At 40.7% G+C, this 25,621-nt stretch overlaps 1 protein-coding gene across 4 annotated transcripts in view; it reads right to left on the bottom strand.

Annotated features, from left to right (window-relative positions):
* Positions 1-25,621, bottom strand: part of CREB5 (cAMP responsive element binding protein 5) — a 613,433-nt gene that overhangs the window by 114,922 nt on the left and 472,890 nt on the right. For 3 of the 4 annotated variants that reach the window (XM_073677914.1, XM_073677917.1, XM_073677918.1), the window contains 2 exons: positions 21,847-21,973; positions 10,446-10,556 (listed from right to left, as the gene is read on the bottom strand). In XM_073677914.1, the coding sequence (XP_073534015.1) occupies positions 10,446-10,556; positions 21,847-21,973 (238 nt within the window). The remainder of the gene's footprint in view (positions 1-10,445; positions 10,557-21,846; positions 21,974-25,621) is intronic. The other variant, XM_073677916.1, reaches the window with a different exon arrangement.

Below are 25,621 nucleotides of genomic sequence, written 5' to 3'. Positions count from 1 at the left end.
GGACAGAATACCCGCCCAGAGCTGTTGCTTAGATGTGAACTGCCTCCCGCCATCATAGACACTCCTTTTAATGATGCTCCAAAGGTTCTGAATGGGGTAGAGGTCAGGGGAGCATGGGGGTCACACCATAAGTTTGTCCCCTTTTATGCCCATATCAGCCAGAGATGCAGATGTTTTATGTGCAGCATGAGATGGTGCATTATCATGCAGAAAAATGATCTTGCTGTGAAATACACGGTTCTTCTTCTTGAACCATGGCAGGAAGTGCTGTTTGAGAAAATCCACATACATTATGGAGTTCATCTTTAGCGCCTTCAGGGATCCTAAAGGGGCCGACAATCTCTCTCCCCATGATTCCAGCCCAAAACATTACTCCACCTCCTCCTTGTTGGCGCTGTAGCCGTGTTTGCGTGGGGTGTCCATCAACCAGCCATCCTCCACTCCATTCATCTGGACCATCGAGCGCTGCACGGCACTCATCCGTGAACAAAACAGTTTTGAAATCAGTCTTCATGTAATGTTTGGCCCACTGGAGCCGTTTCTGCTTGTGTGAAGTGGATAGAGGAGGTCGACAGGATGGCATATGCACAGCTGCAAACCTCTGAAGGACCCTGCATCTTGTTGTTCGGGGGACGTTGGAGGCACAAGCAGCTTCAAAAACTTGTCTGCTGCTATGACAAGGCTTTTTTTCCGCTGCTGTTTCAACCTGACGTAATTGCCTGTAGGAAAGAGTCCTCAATTTGCCCTTATCAGCACGCACACGTGTGTACTGTGAATCAGCTACATACTTCTTGATTGCCAAGACACTTCATCCTGATCATCGCACAATGTTGATTGTAGTCATGCCTTGACCTAAACACTCCACAATTTGTTGCTTCTCAGCAGCCGACACATCCTTTTTCTTTCCCATTTTGGCAGAAAATGTAGGCTGCTTAATAATGTGAGAGAGCCTTCTTAAGTAGTCTTGCCTTTCATTGGACACACCTGCCAAACTAATTAGCACAGGTGTCTGCAATTGCTTACAGTGATATAAAGAGCCCTGACACACATCACCATCAATGAGTTTAACTGACAAACAAACAAATTCTTCCCTTATCACTCCTAAACACTTTTTGCATAATAATTTGGAACGCGGTGTACATGTGCTTTTCCACAAAACACCAGTGGTTCACGTAGTGAATCTTACAGTTCTAACTTGCCAACCGTGGTCTGTATGGAATTGTTCAATAAAGGGCCCAAAATTAAGATAACATAGATGGGAGAGGTCTCTATGAATAGGAATTCCTAAGTATTTGATACCCTGTGAGGGCCAGGCAAAGGGAAAGTTGGACTGGATGGAATCCTATATGGATTTAGGGAGGGAGACATCGAGGGCCTCAGACTTCGCTGCATTGATTTTAAAATTTTACCATGTAACAAAGTGATCTATTTCAGCCATAACAGCAGGGATGGATATATGTGATTGAGTGATATATACTAGGACATCATCAGCAAATAGAGAGCACTTGTACTCGGTGCCTCCCACCTCAATCCACCTAATATTGGGGTTATGGCGAATTGATGAGAGCAGGTGCTCCGTCACTAGGATGTATAAGAGAGGGGACAGAGGACATCCCTGCCTTGTCCCATTGGTGATTGTGAAAGGTGATGAAAATGTTCTGACGCACCCCCTGGGCCTTGGGACACCCGGAGCCGGACCCTTTTTGGTGGATGCTGGTGGTTGTAGTCTTCGTGGCGGCGATCCGGTTCCGTGGCTCAGGGCGGTCAAACCAGTGGCGGAACTATTTATGTGGTTTTGATGTTTAAATGTCCGACTACGCCACCCGTGGATTGCGGTCAGAGTGAACCGCCGCTACAGGGCAGACCGCTAAGGCTGGTGTTGTGGGTGCAGCAGAGCGTAGCATAACTCCCCACGGGAGGAGTATAGCCTCAGGGCAGTGTATGCGGAGGATGGGGGTGATGGTGCAGGGCAGCAGCAGTAACGACACGGAGTCAGTGATGCAGTTCAGGGCCTTTACTCACAGTTCTTATTATCCAGACCACGTCTGCAGGTAACGGCTGCCCACGTCGTACTGTGCTCACCAGGTGAGGGGCTCAGACAACTCCCAGATAACTTTGGAGCGCTTCACAGGACCCCCTTTGTGTGTCCTTTGTCTGGCCTTTCTTACCAACACTTCTGTCCGGCTGCCTCGGGCCTCCTCTTGGTAAACTTGGCGCCAGTTTCCCTGACCCTATGTGGTGCCTTCCTAGCGGGTGGAGCAAGGGGCTGCGCCACATAAAATGTCAGAGCCTCCGGTTTCTAGCTGAGGGTCGTTTCCTGCCTCCACTAGTTCGGGGACCGGTCTCCCCCTTTGGCCTGACCCCTCCACGCAGGTGGATTCGGGCGTGCGGTGGCGACTCGCCCGTCCGCACCCTTGGGATCCCTTCATTCCTCGTTCCTGGAGCCTTCTCCGCTCCTCTTCCTTCCTTCTCCCTCTTGCAGGCCTGGGCCTCTGTTACTAGGCCCGCCTCCGGAGCAGAGCTCATGCAGAGCCCCTGCTCCCTGCCACTTCTGCTCAGACTTCTCTGCACTGAACTAAGATGGTGCCCACCTTTTATACTCCCTTCTCAATGCACCCAGGAACTGCTTCCTCCCTGCTCCTGCACTGCAGGGTTCCCCTTCCTCAGTGTTCCCTCCCCCCACTCCAGCCAGGGACAGGGACTGTCGTGCCCATCTCAGGGGCATATTGGTCGCCCTGCCCCACGGCAATGTGGTGTAATGCATGCAGGTGTCGGGTCCTGATCCACACTCCATCCTTATCTGAGAGTGAGATATCACACCTCTGGGTGAGGTGCAATACGTCTGTAGCAACCGAGCCCTCGGTGCTACAGTTCCATTTATCTTCAGCCTAGGTGACGTATTGTGATACAGGGCCGTGATTTTGGCTATAAAAGGGTCCCCTAGACCCCTACCCCAAGCTTTTTAAGAGAATCATATATGGCGTGCCAGGAGACTCTATGGAATGCTTTCTCAGCATCCAACGAGAGTATCTACTTACAAATTTTTAACTGCATCTAGCCCAGGAAATACTTTGTGCCTAGTAGCAGTGTCTGCTAGTCAGCGGATTATCCCGGCTGTTAAGCAAGCTACACCACCTGTAGTTTGGACACTTAATTTTTTCAAAGGAAATGCTTCGGGACCACGGGATACTTAGTGAAGAGCATCAGGAGGCACCCCAAGGCATAGGGGCTGGGACTGGCACTAGGATGCCTTGCGGTGGACAGCCGAGCTCGATCCTTATAAAAGCTTTTTAACTGCAGCAGCTTTAGTGGACGCTACTGGAGCTGGAATTACGCGGCTGCTGGCATGAGACTTGACCTCCAATAGATCCTTGTAAATGGATTTAAAGTGTATTCATTCAAATTAGAGGGACAATTTAAATTAAAAAGCTTAGAGCTGCCTCCACCACAGGGGGGCTCTCTCGACCCACCAGCGGACAGGCACCAGTATTGGGAGAGGGGGGCTGGCCGTCAGGGTTCACCGCGGCTCTGGCACAAACCCGGCGACACGGAGGTGGCACGGGCAGGAGCGGACTGGCCGTCTCGGCTTCTCACTTTTTGGATTTTAGAAGGGCATGACATGCCTATATCTGTGTCTCCCCCTCCTTTTACTCCTCCACCTCTTTTCTTTTCGCATGACTATATGTACTTGTCACTTTTCCATGTGTTAGTTGTGTCTTCTGAGCAGTTTGTCAGCTTTTGGACACCTTTGAAGGTGTTTTCTATGTGTTTCTATGTGTTTTTGTTTGCCTGCCATTGGTTTTAACGGTGTTCGAAGGTGTTCGACGAACAGTTCGACGAACAGTTCGGCGAACACACGGGTGTTCGACGAACCGAACCGAACTCGAACACTACGGGGGTGGCTCAACACTATTAAACAATACTTATAAAAAAAGTGGAGATTCTGGTTCCCAATTACTCTTATACAGATAGTAGCAGCATCATGGAGGACATTATATAGCAGTATTGAGAAGTAGATGTGAATCCAGCACTGGGGTGAGACGATAAACATTTACTGGAAGCTGCAGCGTCTTTGTGTGCCTATGTCTCTCTTTCTCCCTCTCAAGATACTTTTTATGGAAAAAAAATGAAGCAATAGTTACAGTTTAAAAAAAGGTGACATTGGATTACTTTAGACTTGATCAAGAAGGCCTTTAAGAATACTTCTACAATGTGACAAAGCTTAGTGTAAGTATTTGAGTAGTATTAGCTGTAACCAAAGATAACATCTTTAAAATGTTTAGCTTAACACTCAATTTTCATTATTGTAGTGCTGCTCAGATACTTTGTTTCACTTTAATGTAAATGTTTTCTTTCTAGTGCTTGGACGTGCAGTACTATGTATTTATATGCTGTAATACTGACATTTTAACAGGTTTTATTGCTGGGTTAATAACGTTGGTTTCGTATTGTTTCCAAAGGGAAATTCCAAACTACTTAAGTCTGATTTTCTTTTATTCTTATTTTTATTTAACTAATATTTGATGCTGGAAAATGTAATATATTGTAGGTTAACCTGACTCAGATTTTTCAGATGCAAATGAATGACCACAGCCCTGAAAAAAAATATAAAGAAAAAATAGCTTAAGATTTTTGCATGAATATAGACACTGATCAGTCAGTTATCAAATAGGTGTTTGATAACATTGATTATCTTGTGATAATGGCAATTATCAAGGGGTAGTGCCGTTACTAACCCATGTCCACTGCTTAAAGCATTTACATGGGAACATTGGAACTAGAACATAGAGCAATGAAAGAAGGTAGCCTTGTCTGACCCTGCATGGGCTACCAGCATGCACTACAAAAAAAAGCTAGCATAGGCAGTGTGATACTCTGGGCAATGTTCTGGTGGGAGACATGGATCTTGACATCTACCTAAACATTGTTGCAGACCAAGTTCACCTTCATATGACAACAGTCACTAATGGCAGTGATCTTTTTCTACAGAATAGTGTGCCATGATTGATAAAAATGGTTTAAAGAACACAGAGAAACAAAAAGTTCTTGCAGTTGATTTTGGCTCCACATTTTCAGGATCTTAATCCCATTAGGCACATAAGGGATGTGGTAGACAAACAAGTCCGACTTATGGAGGACCTACTTCACAGCTTGCAAATCTGAAAGGAAACCTCATCTGATTCATACTGCCCGAACTATGGGCAGCATAAATCATTGCCTGGAAATCTCTAACCCAACATATCAGACTTTCGCCTATCTTGGAAACCGGCAAAAGGAACCTTAGGACCCACCTCTTCCGACAAGCCTACAACCTGCAGTAACCATCGCTCCACCATACCGCTACACGACCAGCTCTATCCTCACCTACTTTATCCTCACCCATTCCTTATAGACTGTGAGTCCTCGTGGGAAGGGTCCGCTCTCCTTCTGTAAAAGTCGGTTACTCATTTTGTTCAAGACTATTGTAATTGTTTTTGCTATGTATACCCCTTTTTTCACATGTAAAGCGAAATGAAATAAATGGCGCTATAATAACAAATAATAATAATTGCCTGGCTACACTATTGCAGCCATTTATATTTTACTCTGAAATGCTGTTCTGTTGTAAAGAAAGCGTACTTTGAAAAGCTGTTGGGGAATATATTTCAGTTGACTAGTTCAAGGCGGGTTTCCGGTGGCTTCTCCCTTCCCCAATTTGCTTGGACTGACAACTCTCTCCGTGTATGTAAATAGGGAGAGATCTGTCAGTCTTGTGGAGCAGGGCAGGGAGAAGACCTCAAGCTGGTCATCTGAGACATATAGTCCCTGACTGGCTTTTCAAAGTATGCTGACTCAAAAATGCCACAACATTTCAGAGTAAAACATACCTGGCTACAAAAACACAGGCAGTCTCTGATTCATGCTACCTGGTTTCCTTTAAAAAAAAATCTGCTGCTAAGGCCCTGGTGCCAGATACAACAGGACACCTTCAGAAGCCTTGTGAAGGCCATAATTCAACCCCTCAGAGCTCTTTAGACAGCATGAGAGGTAGCAACACAATAATAGGCAGAATAATATTTGGTTTTAATATTATAGTTAATCGATCTGTATATGATAATTATTTGTATATACAGTATATATACTTAGTAGCCTTGCTTTATCTTAACTCTGCAAATTGAAAGTGTTAATAAGCCAGTGTAACAGTGACTATACCTCATGCTTTCCATTCAAACATGTGATTTTTTTTTCCAAGCTAGGAAAATGTTAACACAATTTTTTCCAGATCTGTCAATTTGAAGAAGGCAACAGAAACTTGACAGCATCCTGCAAATACTTTGTGTGTAAATAGAATAGAGCTAACAAGAAAGTCTAGTAGCAGCAGGGTCTTAAAGGGAATCTGTTACCCCCGGGACGTATATAACCTATTAATATGGGCATACAGATGATAGAAATGTAAATGTAGTCCTACCTGTATGCCCCATATTAATGGTCTTGTTCTGAAATCTCATTTTATTTCCTTATGCTAATGGTTTCTTCCAGGCCCCAGGCCCCGGGGTGTAGGGGGCCATAATCCAGCGCCTGCGCCCTGTACTTCCTCTATGATCCGTACCTCTTCTTCTCTTCTGTAGGTTGAAGTCGTAGTGACTCGCCGGCGCCTGCGCAGAAGATTACGGAATACACTAGTCAGTGATCTTCTGCGCAGGCGCCGGTGAGTCACTACGACTTCAACCCACAGAAGAGAAGAAGAGGTACGGATCGTAGAGGGATTGCAGGGCGTAGGCGCAGGGTTACACGGCCGCATTGCATGTCACAGGGCACTGTGACATGCAGGGGAGGGGGCTGGCATTATGATGAAGAGAGGAGGTGTGGGGATTTCCTCTAGGCCCCCTATGCCCCAGGGCCTGAAAGAAATCATTAGCATAAGGAAATAAAATAAGATTTCACAACAACAAGACCATTGATATAAAGAATACAGGTAGGACTAGTTTAACATTTCTATCACCTGTATGCCCATATCAGTAGGTTATATACATCCCAGTGCTGACAGATTCCCATTAAAGTGTTTTCTAGGAATTTTCATAGACAGTTTATTATTACTATTTAGTTGTTTTTTTTAGATGTGGTGATGTATTCATACAAGTGGCTCCGCCTGATACAGTTTCTCAAACCATACTCTCAAAAGTGTGAATACATAGGTTTCATGCTCAATTGTCAAAAAGGTGTGTCCCGACACTCTCACATTGACGTGCCCCATTGACATGAGAAATGGTAACACCCAATTGTCAACTTATTCAGAAATTTGCAAGAAGATTGACAGAGGAACGGGACAATACAGAGTATAAGGCAAGAGCCTCCAGCATTGTTTTTCCTTTAAGAAAAGTATTCAGTAAAACAAACGTACGAGGAAAGCTTGCAGATCCTCTTTAAATTAAGTTTCAACATTTAAGAGGCTAAATTTATAGTCTGACATGACCAAACATGCATCAGAAAGCATTGCGTCTTCCTCTATGTTGTTGCTTTACATTTATACTTAAAGCATATCTCAACCCAACCCTTACACTAAGGTTTCATTGTAGAAATTTCAAATTTAATGAATGATGGAGCTTTAATCTGAGCTGATGAATGCAGCATGCTTTGATAAGGCTGAATTAACACATATGTGAAACATGGACAAAGCTTGGAATACAAAACCTGACCAACCGACAGGTATAATGGAGGTGGAATTGTGCATTATGATGAGCTATTGGACTGCAAAGGGCTCATACTGTATATTGTTCTTGCACATGGGTCCTCTTCTGTCTGTGTCCGTTACTGGGTGAGGATATTTGCCAATTGGACTGCTTACTCTGATTTGAGCATGGCCTTTATTTCACGGTGAGAAATAAACAGACGTGAGAAATCAGTTTATCTTAAAGGTTAACTATACTTTCATGTAACTTTTCAAAATAAGCTGTTATATGTGTGTGTACATTAGTGATAACACTACATTTGAACAATAGAAAACATCAGTTCTATCATTTTCAATTGACTCTTAGCTGGTGTATGGAGACTAGCTGCTCTATTGATCCCATACACTAAACACATAGAAAAAAGGATTCATACTCTCCTTTCCTTAGGTAGCACACACCGAAGCAGAAAAGGCATGGAGGAAATTATACAACAGTACTAAGCAGTGTAGCTGTGAATCCAACACTGGGATAATTTGCTAGAAAACTGTAGCACAATGTGTTTCCATTCTTGGGTCTGGCTCTACTCCTCTCTTTTCCTCCCCATAGAATTCAAAATTATCTGTAATCTGACACCCCTCTGTGTAGGCAGCCCGTCTGTTTTTTAGCGAGAAGGATTTGAGCTGTTTTTTCAGAGTGAAAGATGAGCTCAGGAGGAAGGGAGTAAAAGGAGAAATGGCTTTTAATTGGTGAAAGAAGCACATTTATCTGATGATATATTACAAAGTTTCTTACAATAACTTCAACCTGTTGAGTTAATTTGTACAAAGTTTGTTAAAGTATAGTGCCCATATAAAGAAATTGGTGGAGATCAACATTTCCTCTCCATGTCTGTGTTATGTATGGTGTCAGTCCTACTACTGAGAACTCATGGTCCTTGAAGGGGCAGAAGTGCTTGGCTCTGATTGTCCTTTTTTTCTACCGCAAACCTATCGTGTCCAAGCAGAAGGAGGGAATAGACAATCAGAGCGGAAGGGGCAAAGTCACTGGCGGACACAGACAGAAGAAGGCCACTGTGCAAAAGCAATATATGGGCCCTTTGCAGTCCCATAGCTCATCAATTCCCTCTGCTTTGGAGGTGGAAATGGGCCCTCTTAAATCTTGGGTCCCTGTGCGGTTGCTCAGGTTGCACCAATGATATGTCCGCCCCTGGGCAAAGTAATACATTTTACCCCTTTATTCCACGATTTAGTAAGGGTCCTGAACCCCACTGATCACAACTTTTGTCTTGTCAGAAGATTTTAAATAATAGTTTCCTTTTCAAATACAAATGTTTTCCCAGAACACAATCATATAATTAGTTATTACAATGGGCAATTTAACCTAATGATATAAAATAGCCTTTAGAAATCTGGAGGGAAAGCTAAATAGTACAATTAGGATCATAAAATAATTTATTTTATTGTATACATAAGAAGGAATCCCCATTTTAATTGTATGACCCTAAATAAGGTCTTTAAGTGCAATGATTATAATTACTGTCATTGGTAACAATGGGAATAATTTATGTATTAGACTACCACATGTGTTGGACATTTGATTTCTATGACAATACAAAAATATTTCTCCCTGGCCCGCTCTGAATAGAATACTGCAAATATTATGCACATCTGTTTATGACATTTTTCCCGAGTAGCTACACTTGTGCGCTGAACACAAAAGGCCCCGTACTTTCACGATCCAAACTATTTGCCGCTCGCTGATTGCTGCTGACAACCTTTCAACAATTCCTCAGTATACAAATACAGCCATGGTAACAAACTACTTACTCTACTCAGGATCTCTCCTCTCTGTTTCTCAAAAACAAAACAATTTCAAATCTCAAAATTAAAATCAAATGTGATGGGATCATTTTCCAAGTGTTCATATTTAGCCATGTTTCAGTATTTCTGTAGCATCATTTCAAAGGATTTTAGAATACAATATTAAGTGGAAAACACTGATTTCCTCCACTTATAGAGGTCAATGTCCCATGAAATCATAATTAACCCCTTCACCCCCCCCCCCCCCAAAAAAAAAATAATACAAAAAATGAAATGCCGCTATGGATAGTAAATAACTTAGTATTCTATATATAGTTTTAGGATCAAAGTAACATGAATTCATCCAGTTCATTTTAAAGTGATTTTCTCAAAATCGCAAGTTATTATCTATCTGTAACATATCTGTTAGATAGAGGATAAATTACTGATCACTGGAGGTCCAACTTCTGCGACCCCCAGAAATCCCAAGCAAAGGGCTCTGAGATCCCAAGAGCAGAAGTCTGTCTTGAATAAAGCAGAGGTGTGCATGCTTGATCTCACCCCATTCATTGTCATTGAGAATGCCAAAAAAAAGCCGATTACAACGTGGGCTAGATCCTGACTCTGTCTGCAGAACTCACTAGACTACGTGGTCTCTTCTCTATGAATACAACACAGTTTTTCAGGTTCTATCAATACCTATTATTTATTTTAGCAGCTGTTTCTCTAGCCCTGATGAATCATAAAGATGAATTATGTAATTGATTCATTTGTCAGCAATGTATATCTAAATATCAACTGTGTGAACAGAGCCCTATAGGATTTTTCAGTAAAAAAAATAAAATCCAAGCAGAGTGAACAGAGCCCTGTGGGATTGTGCAGGCTATGGAGATTGGGCAGGTTACTACTGCAGTAACGTATACATGATCAGAATCATCAGGGCTACATTTCATATACTCCAATCTGTAGCAATGAAAACAGCTTTGCTTTGTCTTACCATTTTGGCATCTGAGTGCATTGGAGGGACTTGAGTTGAAGCACAAGGATTGCTTATGTTGGGACCCTGCATCCCCATGATATTGGAGTTCATTGACATCTGTCTTTCCATCTGTGTGGGATATGAGAAAAACTGTGACATACACCCACTGAATCCATAATAAGAAAGTGTGAGATAGATAGACCCCTATTCACATTTGGATATTTAGTTTAAATAAAAACATATGAAAATGCATAAAGCATTTCATCCAAGCAGCATCCTGAATGGTCTTAGCTAGTCCACTGCCTGCTAAATCATAGATATTTGGCATTAAAGGGAAAGCAGATGTCATTAGCTAGTTGTGTTTTTGCTTTCTCCGATGTTATTTATTGTATAATATGGTAGATGATGTAAAACTGATTCTAATGCAAATGACTGATGTAAGATAAATTGTTCTAGTAAGTAATCATTAGAGTAAATATTTAGAAAGGAAAGTTCATGACATCTGGTCACTCATCTGTTCAGTAGATAGATCTATTTTGCAGCCTTTTGGGTCTCAGTCTGATCTACTGCATATACACACGTGGCCAAAATTGTTGATACCCCTCTTTTAATGAAAGAAAAACCCACAATGGTCACAGAAATAACTTGAATCTGACAAAAGTAATAATAAATTAAAAATCTATGAAAATGAACAAATGAAATTCAGTCATTGCTTTTCAGCCCTGCTTCCACAGAATTTAAAAAAAAATTAAACTCATGAAATAGGCCTGGACAGAAATGATGGGAGCCCTGAAAATAATGTGACAAAAGGAACATGTTTAATCAAATTGTGTCCAATAATTAGCATCACAGGTGTCTACAATCTTGTAATCAGTCAGTGGGCCTGTATATAGGGCTACAGATACTCACTGTGCTGTTTGGTGACATGGTGTGTACCACACTCAACATGGACCAGAGGAAGCAAAGGAAAGAGTTGTCTCAGGAGATTAGAAAGAAAATTATAGACAAGGATGTTAAAGTTAAAGGTTATAAGACCATCTCCAAGCAGCTTGATGTTCCTGTGACTACAATTGCACATATTATTCAGAAATTTAAGATCCATTTGACTGTAGCCAACCTCCCTGGACGTGGCCGCAGGAGGAAAATTGATGACAAATCAAAGAGACGGATAATACGAATGGTAACAAAAGAGCCCAGGATAACTTCTAAAGAGATTAAAGGTGAACTTCAAGCTCAAGGAACATCAGTGTCAGATCGCACCACCCGTTGTTGTTTGATCCAAAGTGGACTTCATGGGAGGCGACCAAGGAGAACACCATTGTTGAAAAAAAATCATAAAAAAGCCAGACTGGAATTTGCCAAACTACATGTTGACACGTCACAAAGCTTCTGGGAGAATGTCCTATGGACAGATGAGATAAAAATGGAAGTTTTTGGCAAGGCACACGGCTCTATGTTCACAGACAGAAAAATGAAGCATATCAATCATTTGATTGCAGTGATTGCCTCAAAAGGTTGTTCAACAAAATATTAAGTTAAGAGTACCACCATTTCTGTCCAGGCTTATTTCATGAGTTTAATTTTTTTTAAAAAATTCTGTGGAAGCAGGGTTGAAAAGCAATGTCTGACTTTTATTTGTTCATTTTCATAGATTTTTAATTTATTATTACTTTTGTCAGATTCAAGTTATTTCTGTGACCATTGTGGGTTTTTCTTTCATTAAACGAGGGGTACCAACAATTTTGACCACGTGTGTACATCAAGAGCCATTTGGGGGGTCTTTGTACTGCTTGTACTTGGGGGAAGCCTGCACACAGTCTTTTGGTACCAAGGCAAGTTGTCACTTCCTTAAAGGGGTTGTCCGGCCTTAGGCTACAAGTCTGCAGTCACTCAATGTGACTGCAGACTTGTGAATCCTTACATCACGCACACTGCATGCTGTGAGGATTCTCTGATGCAGACACTGGCACCGGGCGGTCATGTGACTGCAAGTATGTGATTTGCATAGTTCCGGCCACATTCCAACTAGACTTGTCCGGTCTTACTCAATACACTTGTATAAAGCAAGCCTGCACATATCTAGTCAGCATGTGACCACATGTATGCAAATCAAATACTTGCGGTCACCAGTCAACCACTCCCGATGCAGGCACTAGATAATCCTCACAGCGCGCAGGACGCACGATGTGAGGATTCATAAGTCTACAGTCACATAGAGTGACTACAGATTTGTAGCCTAAGGCCAGACAAACCCTTTAACTTGTGCTTAAAGGGGTATTCCTATCTCCAAGATCCTATCCCAATATGTAGTAGGTGTAATAATAATAATAATATTGGCAAATATCTCCAATTAGAAATGTAGAATAGTATTTTTGATTCTCTATGTCTCTTACCTCATGTGCAGGCATCGCAGGACCTTAGGTATCCATGGTTACGTCCACTGATAAAGTCACAGTGAGTTAGCTAGCTGCTAGTGGTCGCAACCGTGGATACCTAAGGTCCTGCAATGCCTGCACATGAGGTAAGAGAAATAGCGAATCAAAAATACTATACTACATTTCTAATTGGAGATATTTGCTAATATTATTATTATTACACCTACTACATATTGGGATAGGATCTTGGAGATGGGAATACCCCTTTAAGTACAGGGTAAATTCATAAATTGAATACGGCAAGTGGAATAATAAAGGATCTGTTTAGTAAATACTTTATGAAATTACAATTCTGGAGCACATCTTATCTTACAACTCTTTGTTTTATTGTTCCTCTGCTATTCCTCCTGGACATCTATGAATAAATTCACAACTTGATCTAGATGTTACTATTTTTTGAGTGTGTCCCACAACACTCCGGTATCGTCTAATCAGTGCTGACAGTTTCAGACCTTAAGGACACACATCTTTGACAAGGAGAATAATAACGCCTAGTCAATTTACGAATACATTTCTAGGGGGGAATATCATAAGAATAACACAAAGTAAAGTTCTAAAAAAATAGAACAAAAACTGTTTATGGTTTATCTGTACATAGGTACTTATTGATTGGAGTTCGAAAGCGATACGACTAGACAAGAAATCCATTAAAGTCCACATTACCAAGTTGTTGCCTTTTCTCTAAACGCTATAGAATTATATGATTGTGCCTGTTTTTATTCGGCCATAAAGCAGACAAATACAGCAACACTCGTTCATCTGTGCTTTAATTGAACAGAAATGAAACCTCTATTACAGGGGTGGGAAACCTGAGGCCTGAGGGCCATTTACGGCCCTCGATGACCTTTTTTCCAGCCCCCGTGCAGATTCCCAGGGACCACAGTGTTTGTTTGGGCCGACAGCTGTGTTTTGATGGCCACCGGACTTTCAATTTCTTCTTGCTCTGTGAGCACACGCACGCAATGTTCACTACTGAATGATGAGGCGCACGCAATAAAATATTACATCCTGACACCAGTGCCAGCGTCAGGACATACTTTGTGGGCGGAGTTAGGGAGGGATTTGTACGGCCCCCGAAGGATGGTGTAAATATGCAAATAGCCCTTGGTAGAAAGAAGGTTCCTCACCCCTGCTCTATGGAGTTTTACAATGATCTGTTTGGATAAGTTGAATTATTGGGGGGTCCCAGTGTTGTAGCTCTAATATTAGACTGGGTTATGAATGTCTAAAAGTTGTCTAGTGCTTCAACTTACTGACATTACTGCAGTTATAATAAGGCCCCTGACTGGTTTTCTTAGTTTACATTTATATTTACAAGGGCGGCTTGTAGGACTGTTAGGCTTGTTTGACCTTATAGACAGCTTATAGCTATAGTTATCTAAGTAAGCGTGACTATTTTTTAGCAGACAATACTTAATTTTGCCCTTGTGAATATATGTGGAATGTAAGAACATCAATAGGTATATACAGTTAGGCCCAGAAATATTTTAACAGTGACCGAATCTTTGTGATTTGGGCTATACATGTCACTATTTTTTATTTAAAATTAAACAACTGAGATGCAATTGAAGCATAGATTTTCAGATCTCCACCATTTTACAGAGGATGTGGTATGCTTTGGATCAAGAGCCGCTCCAAGCCTTCTCCATACTTTCTTCTTCCCATCATTCTGATACAGGTTGATCTCAGTTTCATCTATCCAAACAATGTTTTTCCAGAACTGGGCTTTACATATAGCAATGATGAAACTGGAAGCGGAACTGGAACTTCTTTGATCAGCGCTGATATCTGGAGATCGGGACACGGGGCTAATCTGCAGGTGAATAACGTTATGGAGGTGCCCGACCACAGTACTGAAAGTGCGGCACCCTGGAAAAATTAACTGATGCACTGACTGCATTAACCAGCTGTCAGTCAGTGCCGGGCTGTGCTTACAGCTGCCACTTTTAGTGCTGTGAACAGTAACTGTAATTGCCCGCCTGCATGACTGAAAGCCGGCAGATCCTGAGAGAAATAAAGGTTATTTTCTCCCTGGTGACACATTTTTCAGTACTGTGGTTGGGCACCTCGATAACACTTTTCACCTGCAGATAAGCCCTATATCTGCTGGTTAATAGCATTATTGACCTGACAGGTTCTGCTAAAGCCTTTAAAACTTTTGAAAACCCAACTCTTAAAAAAGTCTACAACCTTCAAAACCCTGCTGCCAATATAGTGCAATATAAACAGCTTTTAGCTTCACCTCCCTTCCTCTTTCCCTTGTAGATTGTAAGCCCTCATCTGCAGGGTCCGTTTTACCCACTCCACCAGTCTGTCGATCATTAGTGAGGTTCATTGCCCCCCCCCCATATTAACAATAGGTGAGTATATAATTTTTATTATTTTTTAACCTCTTCCCTGTCCTTTGTTTATTGTACTTTGGGGGCTGGAATGGACCTTAGAACACAATAAACATGTTTTTCAAGGCGCTTTCAATTCAGACTTATTCTATTTGGACTTAATCCAATCTGCAGGTGAATCTACCCAAAACAAATTTTAGGAGATTCGCTCATCTCTACCTATAATCTGTAATCTAACAAATGAGATCTATGAGACTAATTTAAAAAATTACTATGATTTCACATTTTTAAATAACATGTTATCAACGGAACATTTCCAAACAAGGTACAGACTTAAAAAGATTGTCTGGTCTAAAATGACAAGTTTGCAGTCACTCTATGTGACTGCAGACTTGTGAACCCTCCCGACGAACGCACTGCGCTCTGTGAGGATTCGCCGGTGTCAACGCCGGGAACGGCGGTCATGTGGAAACAAGTTTGCAATATACAAACTCCCGGCCAGAACCCCGACTAGACAAGTGTGTTGCGCAAGGCCGGAAGCAGTCTAGTCAGGCTCTAGCCGGGAGTATGCATATCGCTTACTTGCGGTCACGTTCCCGGCGCTGACACTGGTAAATCCTCATAGAGCACAGAACGTGAACTGTGAGGACTCACAAGTCTGCAGAGTGACTGCAGACTTATCTTTAAAGGGTTGTCAGGTGTGAAATGACATGTTCAGTCACAGCAATCACTTTAAGTATGTAAATTAAACTTTTTGTGGATGTGTACTACGGACCAGAATATTCAGCAGTGTAGATTCCCTTAGACTAATTTCGGATGATTGGGTATTGCGCATGTTCACTTTTGTAAATATATTGATCGAAGATGTCAGAACACAAGACATGGGATAACTTATTTTTCATCTACGCTTGAGCAGATAATAGAGTAAGTTAGAGAATCCCAGGGCTGTAACTACAACTGGGGCAGCCGGGGCACTGCCCCGGGGCCCCAACCACCCAAGGGGCCCCAAACTGATGGTAAAAAATTGTATTTTAATACTTTAATTTCTCATAAAATACCCAGCTCCTATATTCCTGTCAGACAATGTCACCCGGAGGACAGGAGAGACTATCATTTCAATAATTTCCAGGAGCTCTGCCAGCTGTCAATGAATGGAAACCTGCACTGGCCTAGAGAGTCTCATAGCACAAGATTTGTAACAATATGTTAGTCTGGAGATCACAGAGAGTTGGCAAGGCAGGCACAGTGCACAATGACTGTAACAAACTCTCAGCATCATTGAGAGGAGACAGTCTCAGCAGACACATATATCTCTGTGACAAACGGTGAGAAGCCCTGCTATTTAATAAACATATACAGTTATTTGAAAATTGTGCAATATTTGGAATTATTCACCTTATTAATTTTCCAAACATATTCATTGAATATTTAACTTCTAAAACTTGCATCATAAACAACAAAATCTATTAAAGGTCTTGTGGAACGTGGTGAAGCCTGTGTGTTGTATACAACAATGCGTAGCAGGCTTCACCACGTTTCGCACAACCTCTAGTGATTGAAATGTTGAGGGGCCCCACTATGAAGTTTTGCCCCGGGGCCCCGAAGTTTATAGTTACGGCACTGGAGAATCCCTAAAGAAATTAGATTTTATCACTTTACCACTAAAATAGCAGGTAAGTGACAGCTATAAGAAAAGTCTATGGCCAGTACTGCATTGAGAGGGCATTTAGATAGTCCCAATAATCTTTATCTTTTACAATGCTATGAGACTTTGAATGATGGCACGTCAGCATGGCTAAAAAAATGAACTTGGCTTCTTACTAGATATCAGAACTGAAGGTAAATAACGATAGAGAAAAGCAGCACTAATAGATAAGACAATAAATCTTTTCAGAAAAAGAGCCAAGAGCAAAGCATTTAGTACATTGTATAAACAATGTATATTTATTATAGAAGAAATTGCAGCTTTAAAAGCATGTGTTGAAACAGAACAGAAATTTATGGCATTTTCCCAAGGATGAAAATGGTATATTCTTTGCAAAGTAATCAGAACGTGAAGGTTTGTGATACATTTGATCATTACAGAAGGGTAAGTGCTGCCAGAATGTTACTAGAAGGAAGGCTCTGGGGGAAAGCAGAGGAGATCATATTTCTGGTCTCCTTGGCCCGCTGATGTGACAAGCAGGCTGGTTTAGCTTTACCGTATTTATCACAAATAGCCATCAACATGGCAGCGAAACAAACTCATTCTTATCAGTGGACAACTTTAGTGTTAAAAGCTTTTAAATGCATAATCCTTTTTATCACGTGCTCTAAGCTGTTACGGAAAAGGTCTTCACCAGTTATTTCGGTGCCTTGTAGTATCACATTATACTTCTTGAAAATGTTTTTGTTTTATAAGAAGGTTTTTTTTTTCCAGTCATGGTACATGGCTACATAATCTGCAAGTTGATAAACTGTCATGCCTTGCGAATCAGGCGTGTCAGCTAGCTTTACCGAGAGATACATCTGCACAGTGGAATTTGATAGCCCCAACAGAGGTCAACTTAGTGCTGATCTCTTTCGTGGTTTGTATAAAAAAAAAAACCCTGACATTTTTTTCTAAGTGCAAAAAGAGGGAGGGTGGAGGAAAACGTTGAAAAAAGGGAAAAATTAGTTCTCTCCCAACACGGCACGATATGTTTCGCATTTCCAGTAAGCATTCCAAAAATGATTTTGTTACCACAAAAGCCCCTTTGCTATTACTTAAAATTGACCAGACAAAGGATGGTTCCATGTTAATCAGCAAAAATGAAAGCAGGACACAATATGTGTGTGTGTTAAAAGAAGAACAAAGCCAGGCTGCTGCTATATGAAAAGGCTCCTGACCCCGTGGGGAAGTCTAATATAAATAATTGGTTTTCATTAAGAAGATGTTTCCGAGATTGGAGCAAGAATATATATATATCAAGAATAAAAAAAAAGATATTCTGGAGATTTAATCAAGAACAGAAGGGAATGTAAGAAGAATAATGTAAACAACTGAGAAGAAATATGGAAAACCAAGACTGGACAAAGAAAAGTATGAAGCAGTTACAAAGAATCACAAATGAAGGAGCCAAAAGTCTCTATCAATGGAATCGTTAGGTTCTGCAAACTCAATCCTTTAGTATGTCTAGGGTCACGTCTCGGCAATCACAACAATTACTGAGCTGCTTGTTCCTGTCCTCACAGTACAAAACGTCAAAATAGGGTTAGCCCCATTGACACTGAATTGAGAGGCAGAGCCCTCAGCAATCAATTATCACCTATCCTGTGAATACGTAATAAATGTACTTTGTGGTATAGTTTGGTTAATTGAATCCAATTTAGTTAATGTACTATGGATAAACTAGATCTTCAACAATCCATCTTCAAAAGTTAAATAAATACATAATATAGAGAAACCTCATAGCAAGATTGGGTCAACATTATTGTACAAGGCTTGTCTTTTCACTCTCTTGGGCCAGTTCCATAGTCCCATGTTTGAGAGCAGTGCAGTTAGTCTGGAGAAACCCAGTCACAAGGTAATGGAACCAACCAGGGCTTGGCCCCTTTCTTTAAAGTTCCATAGTACCAAATGGTTTCTTTCTATGGCATATACGTCATTATTGTATTTAATAGTGTATGCAAATAGCGTCTTCACAAAGCAAGAGAACAGGGTTACCTATTGGAGGTAGCAATCTTACAAATCAATATTGAACCTTTATAGAGTCATGCATGGTTGACCTCTCTCCCGACAATTTGTCGGCCGACAGTCCCATACACAGACCGTCGTCCAAACTCATCGATATCGGCGGGTTCAGTCAACATTAATTAGTCTATTGTGTATGGGGGCCCAAAGTCAAGTGGAAACAAATGAGCCCTCATCAAGGTAAAATAAAGCTGCCTGAGCCATTTATTGGAAGTAGTTACCCTAAAAGTCCAAAGATGGTTTAGCTTGTATCCTAAGTCATGTTGCCAGGCTTGTTAAAGGGTAGATACTTCCAAAAGGTGTCACTAGAGATACAGCTTTCTTTCACCTGGAAGAGAGCTAAGGCTAGAGACACATTTATACAGTGCAATCCACCGAGCATGTATGCCTGAATTGCAAAAAAACTATATTTAGATATATATGGATGCATTCCTATAGACTAAAACTGTGCAAATCATAGTGAAAAATATTATTCTTTTCACTACATTTTGTAAGGTTTTCCTCGTATTGATTTTTTTTGGGAATGTAAAAAAAACATAGTTGACCATTTTTTTTATCCCCCAAAAAAACAAAAACGTATAAAGAAGTATACATTTTTTCTCCATTATTGTCAATAGGAGGTGCATTGAAATGTAAAGCAGTTTCTTTCAATATATCTAAAATTAAAATTAAATACATTTTTAATTCATTTGATGAGAAAAAGGTTTACTCCTCTATACACACCATCTGCACCTCCCCACAGTTTGTCACTATCTAAACCAGTAAAAACTATCTGGAAAAAAATATCCTTTTTTCCAGTAAAAAACATATATAGATGCAGATGTTGTAATACTCCCTAAATCAATGAAAATATATTCTCCCATTGTTTATACATTCTGGATAGTACTGTATAGCTTTCTTCCACAGCAAAAAGAAACAAAAACAAAACAAAACAAAATACCCAAAACAATGACATGCCAACTAGTTCACATGATGTCTTACATTTAGTATACCGGGGTTGATATGCTGACAACTTATAAACGATACATTATAAATGAGATCTTAAAGGGGTTGTCCAGGCTTGGGTCTTAAGTCTGCAGTCACTCTATGTGACTGCAGACTTGTGAATCCTTACAGCGCGCAGTGTACTTGCTGTCAAGATTCTCCGATGGCAGAACTGGAAACGGGCAGTCATGTGACCTCATGTATGTGATTTACATTCTTCTGGACACATTTTTAGTAGACGTGTCTGGACTCGCTAAATTTACTTGTATTGAGTGAGGCTGTGCATGTCTAGTCGTCACGTAGCTGGTAGTGTTGAGCGAGTATGTTCTATTAACCCTTTCGCCGAATATGCTCGGGCCCAGCTCCGAGTATTTATAGCTGCTCGGTGATATGGTTGAATCGCTCCAGTGTGCATGATTTGCAACTGTTTGACAGTTTTATTACATGTGAGGAATGTCTATTTCTTACACATTCCTCACATGTAATAAAGCTGTCAAGCAGTTGCAAATCATGCACACGGCAGCGATTCAACCATATCACCGAGCAGCTATAAATACTCGGAGCTCGGCCCGAGCATACTCGGACAGAACATACTCGCTCAACCCTAGTAGCCGCAAGAATGCAAATTGCCTACTTGTGGTCACGCACCCGCCCCTCTGTCAGCGCTGGCACCAAAGCATCCTGACAGCAAGCACTCTGTGAGTTGTGAGGATTCACAAGTCTGCAGTCACATTGAGTAACTGCAGACTTGAGCCCCAAGCCTGGACATCCCCTTTAAATGGAATCTGTCATGTCGTACATGCAATCTGAACCATAGGCAGCATGGTATACAAAAGTTTGTTGTAAAAGATTCAGTATAATTTGTATTTTACTCTTTGAAATCCCTGGTGTTTGTAAGCATTGGAGTCCAGTAGGCGGTCCTACTCAGTGATTGATGCTTATCTTTATATGCACAGTTGTATAGGGAAGACTGTCAGTCACTGAATAGGACCGCCCACTGGACTCATACACATGCAAACATCAGGGCTTTCAGTGAATAAAATGCAATTTTTGCTAAAATGTTTCCTATAAAAACATATATCACCCGAATCAGTTCCTCCTGCTCTATAACATCTTGCCAGCAGATCGCATATTATTTTCAACATGAGAAGTTCCCTTTAAAATTTCCTAAGCAATTCCCTACGTCCTGTCATAGTTTATAAGCGAGATCTTTAGAATCACCATCATTAGTAAAGGCGAAAAATAACAGCAATTAACAGCGTTAATCTGGAGTAATAACTGAGCAGTGATGCTACATGATGAAATATCTGTTATTACTCTGCTGTTCTTAATACTTGTTTATTACCAGCCACCGAGGATCACGACTTATGTTTGATAACCCTATATTAACGTATACTGTACTCACAATTAAACTGTGTCTGCTAATACAGGAATTACATTACGACGTGTCCCAAACCTGAACCTTGATGCACATGTAGACATCACACAAGTTCAGACACGATTACCTATGTTTTGAATTCTTCTTTTTACCCAGATGTGCACGAAGTAAGTGAGTGTTTAGGAACATGATGGGAACAATGGACCACTCTAGTGGCCATATACCCTGAAGGAACCTACTGATACTTTACATACCCTACAGAGCACACTTTCCATTATTATCAGAGTATTTTTACAATATGCAAGTTGACATCCCCATTGCACAAAAATACAATTTTTTTTTCTTCTTTTCAGATAATTAATAATATATAGATATAGTAATTGTCCAACACTGCCGGAATTATCACAAACTACTACTGTAATCGAAATTCCAACAAATAGTTTGGTTAAAATAAAAGAAGGCTAAATAAAAAAATAGGTAGAAATTGATAAAACATGCTTTACATGACATTATATCTCACCACAGTAATATGATTCCTATCCTAATCATTGCAGATAAAATAATAACTCACAGGCATCAACACAGCAGAGGATCCAGGCATGGTGGGGTTGGGCAGCGTGCCAGGCATAGAGGCAGGCATGGGTTGTCGTTGTCTGTTGTGGAGATGCAGTAGTGAGGAAAGAGAGCCCGGGACAGGCCTAGACAGAACAGAAAGAAAACAGGCTAAGTATCACAGACAATATATAGAAGTGCTGTGCATTGTATCACATGTCAAACTCCCTCTTGAGATACCTGATATTTTGACCTACGTGCAGTGCCATAGCTCTCCCTATACACGCTCCATTCATTGCTCTCATATTATCACAGGACTATGGGTTATAATAATAGAGAACAGTTCTTCTAAGGCAGTCAGTGACCAATAACTTACACGTTACATTTTCCAGACTGCAAACAACCCAAGCCAAAAATCTGTAACATCTGATTTGTGTCCATTTCTTTTGTATTTTCCACATTTACACAATTTCAATATTGTAAAATACATTTATTGTGGAAGAGTCAATCAATACAATATTGCAACATAGAGTCATAAAGCAAAGAAATTACCATTCTAGCAAAAAAAAACCAGAAAGTTCATGTTTCAGAATATCTTCATTTATGATCATAGAAAAAGGCTAAAGTGAAGACATCAAATCCCTGCTATTACTACTGCGCGTGAGTCTGTCTGCACCAGTGTTCCCCAACTCCAATCCTCTAGATCCACCAACAGATCATGTTTTCAGGATTTCCATAATGTTTCACAGGTGATAATTCCATCATCTGTGCAATACATCCTGAAAACATGATCTATTGGCGACTCTAGAGGTTTGGAGTTGGGGAACATTGGTCTGCAGAATGCAAGCCTCCATCTACAGTAGCCTACATTCGGCCTTTCATCCCCAAAGGATGCTACTTGGAACTGGTCGGAAGGAACAGAAGGAATTGTTAATAAATGTATATTTTGCCTGTGGCACTACAATATAGTGTCTGGTGTACAGGACTCTGTTGCTGCACATAAAATCATCTGATTTGATTTCTTACTGAGACCTGTATTAGAAAACATATATAACTATTTTTTTATTACAGGGGAATCATAGAGGGCACGAACTTGGCAGCCTTGATCTCCAAGAAACCACTAAAAGACACTTTTTCTTAGCGTGGCACTATATTGGCACATTAGAAAACAATATAAAGAAGTCCTTAACATACTAAATGATATAGATTGAAGAAGTAAAATGAAATGCAATTTGGTATTACAAGCTATAAAGGATAACATTGTAATTCATCTGCAAAGATCTACAATCCTCTAACCAAACTGACACAAAGAGAAATAGATAGAAGCCTTAGGGTGCTCATTTGATGTTTCACCAACTGTAAACATTTCATATAATATCATGTGATGACAGAGCGCCTAGCATACCATAGCACAGAGTTCCCATGCAATGCCATTAGCAGCACATTAGCTACTTCTTTGACTACTATAAAAGGAACTAGGTTCTGTTCACATTTGCGTTGGAGGCTCCATTGCAAATTCCATTAAAGGGGATGTGTGATTTATCCTTTGCTAATGCATTTTTGTAACCAAAACCCCTTGTTACCTTTGGTCTCTGCTACAGATAAGCAAATTGACTCTAAATGAATAAAATTTGTTACAAATTTCCCCAAAAATCTGTATTCCAACAATTGTTTTCGGGATTCTATTTACGTAATCCAACCATTCTGAAAGTGTTAAAAAATAATAAAGTCTTAGACTCACTCCTTCTTGCCTTTCCTATACTTGTCCTATCGCTTCCTGATCCTCCAATCAGCTCTTCTCTGGTCTTCTCCCTTCGGTTCTACTGCCGAGTGATACTGCAGACTAGACCCCATGCATGTAGATGTCATGGATCGCATCCCATGTCATTGTTTGTGGTGCACACATATCACTAATATTTAGCATGAAACTTGCCCCATGTCACAGTTAGGCCTCCTCCCATGTTTGCATTTCCAGCACATTTTTTTCACGGATGCCACACATACCCATTATAATCTATGGTGCTATACACATACACATACCGTGCAAACCACACTGAGACATGTCCACATTTTACAAGCAGCACGGATGACAAGGTCTATTGGTCATACAGCACATGGATGGCATCCGTGTGTCAACCGTGTGCTGTACGTGTTTAACATTGCAAAGTATAGGAGAAGCTTTGGAATTTATTTTTCTTAAGCCATACAGGAAAAAAATGTATGGAACACTATTGACACACTGATGGCTCACTGATGGCACAATGATCAAAAACCCTGATGACAATGGTACCGTTTTTTTCGGGTACTGGTATTATACGGACATGTGAAAGTAGCCTTAATCACTGGCTTCACACAACAAAAGACCATGAGGGAGGAGAAGACCAAAGAGTAGCCAACTGGAGCACAGAGCTGGAAGAATTGAGATCGGACAAGTATAGGTAGGGACAATGAGAGGTGAGTAAAGAGTTTAATATTTTTAACCCCTTTTTGCCAAATGCAATGCAAATCAATCAAATGTATTCAATCCAAATCAAATATCTTATCCTGCCATCCCTCGAATTGAGCATATCTAGCTGAATCAAATTTGAGAAGATTTTGTAAACTTAAAGGAGAATTTTCAAGCTGTTGTTTGAGCATTTCAAAGTAATGCTGGGACAGCACTATGGCTCAGTGGTTAGCACTGTTGTTTTACAGTGTGGGGGCTAATCTCTGTGGAAACCAGATGTACACTATAAAAGATAAAAGTTGTCATTGCTGAATGAAAGATAGAAAAAGCAAGTTAATTGCAAATTTGTTTATTTTCATGCTGTCTAACAAATTAAAGCAATTTAAGAACTTGAGAATGCCCTTTTAAGTCCCTGCAGCTCCACATCTTCTTATTTGCTTGAAAAAGGAAAGAAAGTCAACAGACATGTATTTAATGGGAGATGATCGACTGCTCATTTCAATAGTCAAGACAATAGGCAATACACAGACAGAATAAGGGGCTGGATTAGCTATTAAAATAAACAGTCAGCCAGTCCACTTTCATACACAACAGTGTTGGGCGTAGAGCTGCTAGGACAGAAAGAGAATTGTGAAGATCAGTGGAGCTTTGTTACCAGAAGTACATTAGAAATATGGAATTGCAAAAAATATTTTTTTTTTATGTGGAAAACTCCATTACCTGAGTGTAACATACCTTAAAGGAGTATTATCAAGTTATTAAATTTCTGTACTTAGTTAGACAGCATAAAAATAAGCAAGTTTGCAATTGACTTTATTTTCTATCTGCTGTCATTCTCCTGGAATGAGAGCTTTTATCTTTCATATTGTACAGCTGGTTTCCATGGAGCTTGGTCTCTAGTGACTGCGCAGACTCTGGCAGAGGGTGCAGTAGTTACATTCCAGGAGAGAGGTTGACTCTTGGTGTCCCAGCCATCTCTCTCCAGCCCATTGATTTCTAAATAGCAGTTTTGTGCTTATCTCCCTTACCCTCCCACTTAACTTTTCATGAGCTGCTGTTATAAATGTAGAAAAATCACAAGCCTGCAGATTTCAGTGCATGTCTCCTAATCACTGTTCAAATGACCTGTTATCTCTACACATACAGTGTAATAATACAGTGATAACTGTGTAAATTCCAGAATAAACCACTGATAACTGAATGTGTTCCACAGAATATATTCTGAGCTTTATAGTTCTACTAATACTACAGTTCTGCTACTCACCAGAAATGTCACTCAAGGAGGAGAGCCCGCCCTGCCAGAAACCAGGAAGTAGGGAGATTGTAAGGAGACTGATTGGCTTTGAGT

Source organism: Phyllobates terribilis, unplaced genomic scaffold, assembly GCF_046119375.1.
Source record: "Phyllobates terribilis strain yellow unplaced genomic scaffold, ASM4611937v1 Scaffold_4__5_contigs__length_816908805, whole genome shotgun sequence".
Taxonomy (NCBI): Eukaryota; Metazoa; Chordata; class Amphibia; order Anura; family Dendrobatidae; genus Phyllobates; species Phyllobates terribilis.
The sequence above is the reverse complement of the archived record's forward strand: the minus strand, read 5'-3'. Positions and strand labels throughout refer to the sequence as shown.